This window comes from Cyprinodon variegatus, unplaced genomic scaffold (assembly GCF_000732505.1).
Source record: "Cyprinodon variegatus isolate N-32 unplaced genomic scaffold, C_variegatus-1.0 Scaffold217, whole genome shotgun sequence".
Lineage (NCBI taxonomy): Eukaryota > Metazoa > Chordata > Actinopteri > Cyprinodontiformes > Cyprinodontidae > Cyprinodon > Cyprinodon variegatus.
Genome location: NW_015150670.1, coordinates 978,414 through 981,666, shown reverse-complemented (window position 1 = coordinate 981,666; position 3,253 = coordinate 978,414). Strand labels below are relative to the sequence as shown.

The 3,253-nt window shown below is 37.7% G+C and overlaps 1 protein-coding gene across 1 annotated transcript in view; it reads right to left on the bottom strand.

Annotated features, from left to right (window-relative positions):
• rab13 (RAB13, member RAS oncogene family) overlaps positions 1 to 2,041 on the bottom strand; it is a 15,056-nt gene extending 13,015 nt beyond the window's left edge. Inside the window, exon 1 of the mRNA XM_015380584.1 lies at positions 1,534 to 2,041. Within this exon, the coding sequence (XP_015236070.1) occupies positions 1,534 to 1,657 (124 nt within the window). The 5' untranslated portion in view covers positions 1,658 to 2,041. The remainder of the gene's footprint in view (positions 1 to 1,533) is intronic.
• Between the last annotated feature and the right edge of the window lie 1,212 nt (positions 2,042 to 3,253).

Below are 3,253 nucleotides of genomic sequence, written 5' to 3'. Positions count from 1 at the left end.
AACACTCCAGCAGAACCAGGCTCAGTGTGAGTGGCCATCTGCCGAGGCCAACTGCCGTTCAAGGAGACAGAAGCAGAAATACAAAAAGCAGCTGTAAAAGGCGGCCCCATCCAGGAAACACACAGCAGGCAGACGAGCTCCGAGCCAACTCCCATGTCAGAGGATAAAGAGAGTACATCCAAACAGCTTGATTACCTCCTCAGTTAAGGCAAAGTTTTCAAGACTTCTGCAAAGGACTTAAATATGTGATTTAAGTGTGTTAAAGCAGAGACATATCTAAAAGCTACAAGCCACTGACCCTTGAGAACTGGATACTAATATTCCTGACCAAAATTGTTCCATGAAAACTCAGGCAATGTTCTGGGATGGCTCCACTTTTTATTGATTATACCTTATTGATCTCACACTGGAGAAATTTACCTCTGCATTTAACCCATCCCCCTTGGGGAGTGGGCTTCCATTGTGCCGCACCCGGGGAGCAGTGTGGGTTTAAGGGTTTTGCACAGAGTGCAGGCTGTGAGGATCAAACTGGCTACTTTCAACCTTCTCAGATCACAAGCATACTGCTCTAACCACTAGGCCAGTGGTGTCCAAACCTGGTCCTCATGATCTACTGTCCTACAGATTTTAGATGCATCCCTGCTTCAACACAACTGAATCAAATGAATGGCTTGAAAAGGTAATCAATCATTTGATTCAGCTGTGTTGAAGCAGGGATGCATCTAAAATCTGTAGGACAGTAGATCTTGAGGACCAGGGTTGGACACCACTGCACTAGGCCATCACCTCCCCAAGCACTTGGTAGGTTCTTAAAGGGTTCAATGACGAATTAAATTAAAGAACTCATTGAGTTAATGACAGAACAATGTTAAGTTCTACATGTTTCATGAATTTAGCTTTTAACCGAGGTTGTATGTTGCATCAGTGTTCCAGAATGGTTCCATTAAATCACCTGGGAAATTGCTGGAGAAAATTCTCAGTGATCCAGGTCATAGTCAATCCCCCAAAAAAGTTTAAAAAAACATGCAAATTGAAATCCATTCATTTCAATTATCATGTTTTCTAAAGACTTTGTTGGGCTACTGCACAAGAGCCTAAAGCTCTACACTATTTCTGAGATTTGAATTGAAAAAGCTTCCTGGATGGGAAGTGAAAAGTCTTCAAACATGGAAACAAAGTCCAGTGGTTTGTTTTTCTTGTTTAGCCTTTTTGGGACTGGAAGTTTCACTGATTTTCTGAGAATGTTCTGAAGACCAATATCTAAAGTTCTAAGCTGAGGAATAGTATGGGCTCTGTCATACAATGGTATCAAAACATGAAGTGCAGAACAGTAAAAGAGAGAAAACAAAGAGAAAGTAGAGACCAGTTGAGGCATGAAAGGAGTGTAAGAAACCCGTTTGACGATAATCAGTATCAAACAAGGCATCATGAAATGTCAGCAAACATTTGATCAGCTCATTGCTCAAGTTTCTGGTGGAGAGCCGGTGGGAAAAAAAAGTGTAATTAAAACAAACAAACATTCTTTCAACATACCAATGGTGGAGATGTATGTGGAGTTGAAATTGTCCTCTGCAAAACGGATGATGAGGCATGTTTTACCCACTCCGCTGTCCCCTATCAGCAAAAGTTTAAAAAGGAAATCGTACTTTTTCGCCATGGCTGAAGATACTCCTCAGCTCAGAGAGGAGGAGAAGGGGGGTAAGATAGCCTTCTCTTGAAAAAAAAAACTGTTATAAAAAAAATCTCCACGTTTCTTTTCTTAGGGCTAGCAGTTTTCTTCCCTCCCAGCCTGTTCACCGGTAAATTCCGCTCCCCCTCAGAGCCTCAGTGAGTTTGGACAGAGCGGCAATAAACTCCATCCAAAGTTAAACTGTTGGTTCAAACTTAGAGCTTAAACGCCTTATCTGTTAATACTTCATTATTCTACTCTGAGCACATCAAAATCACACCGTTAAAAAACACAACGGTAACGCTAAGTGGTTTCAGGCTACAAGGGGGGAAAAAATGGCCCAAATTCCACCCTGGCAGAGAGCTCAGCAGAGTGGGAGTGATTTATGGGTGTGACCATTTACCCTGACTGGACGCTAGATGGCGCCACTAGAACAGAAGCTTAGGTTATTTTTCTGGGTTAAAAAAAGCGCTCCTCACAAATGTTTATGCTGCAAGGTTTCCCCATAGACATATGAACGGAAGAGGATAAGGGCCACTGGAAAAAAAAAAGTTAACTGATTTTTAAATTTTATTTCAGTTAAATATGGATATGGGTTTTCCCATCCAAGATTATTTGAAATGTGAAAACATTAGATTGTTTGACCTAAAAAAAAGCAAATGATTGTGATATAATAGTAAATGCATTTATTGTAGTACTCCAAAAATTACAATTCATATTCTAAACTGATATACCCTCAGCTTCTGTTATCTTATTCATTTTGATAATGATATAATAATTCAGTTTCTCAGAAAATTTGTCCAGAAGCTTATTGGACATATCTATTTATTTAGTGCAGGAACAGCCATGGTTCAGCTATTATAATAAACCTCAATATAGAATAGATGCTTCATTGATGGGACTTTTTTTTTTTTTTTAACAGTGTCCTGTCTGGCAATGTGGCAATAAGAATATTTGTCTTGAAGCCAAAAATAGCCCAACAAATTTTACTTTCACAAGGGGACTAGTACGGCTATCACCACAGTGTTCCGCTTGATTAATGCATATAAATTGCAATGTAAGTAGAACAGGAAAGGAAAAACAGAAAAAAAGGAGAAAATATAAAAGAAAAAGGAAGTAAAAGGGAGATAACGATAAAACATCTTCAGTCTGCTTGCATCAGCTGTAAAGAGATGTAAAAAGAACAGCACAACTAACAGACATGGTACAAGACATACAATAATATATATAATTTATTAATATATCCGTGTAATATTGATGGGACTAATAAAAAAAATAAAAAAATAAATCTGTCCTCTTCCATCTTTTCTCTGTGATCCAGTAGATCTTGTACATGTCTAATAATAATATAAGAATTGATAAAAAACAAAACAAAAACAGATGTCAGATTGAGATACAACTATGATTGTAGATATGCATTCCTTCAGCATGTTAGACATTAAATAAGCAACTATTTTGTATTTTCAATTCAATAAAATAAAGAGATTGGTCTTAAACATATAATTAAGGGGTACTTTAAGGTTCACTTGTATATTGTAACGTGTGTGTATATATATATATATATATATATATATATATATATAT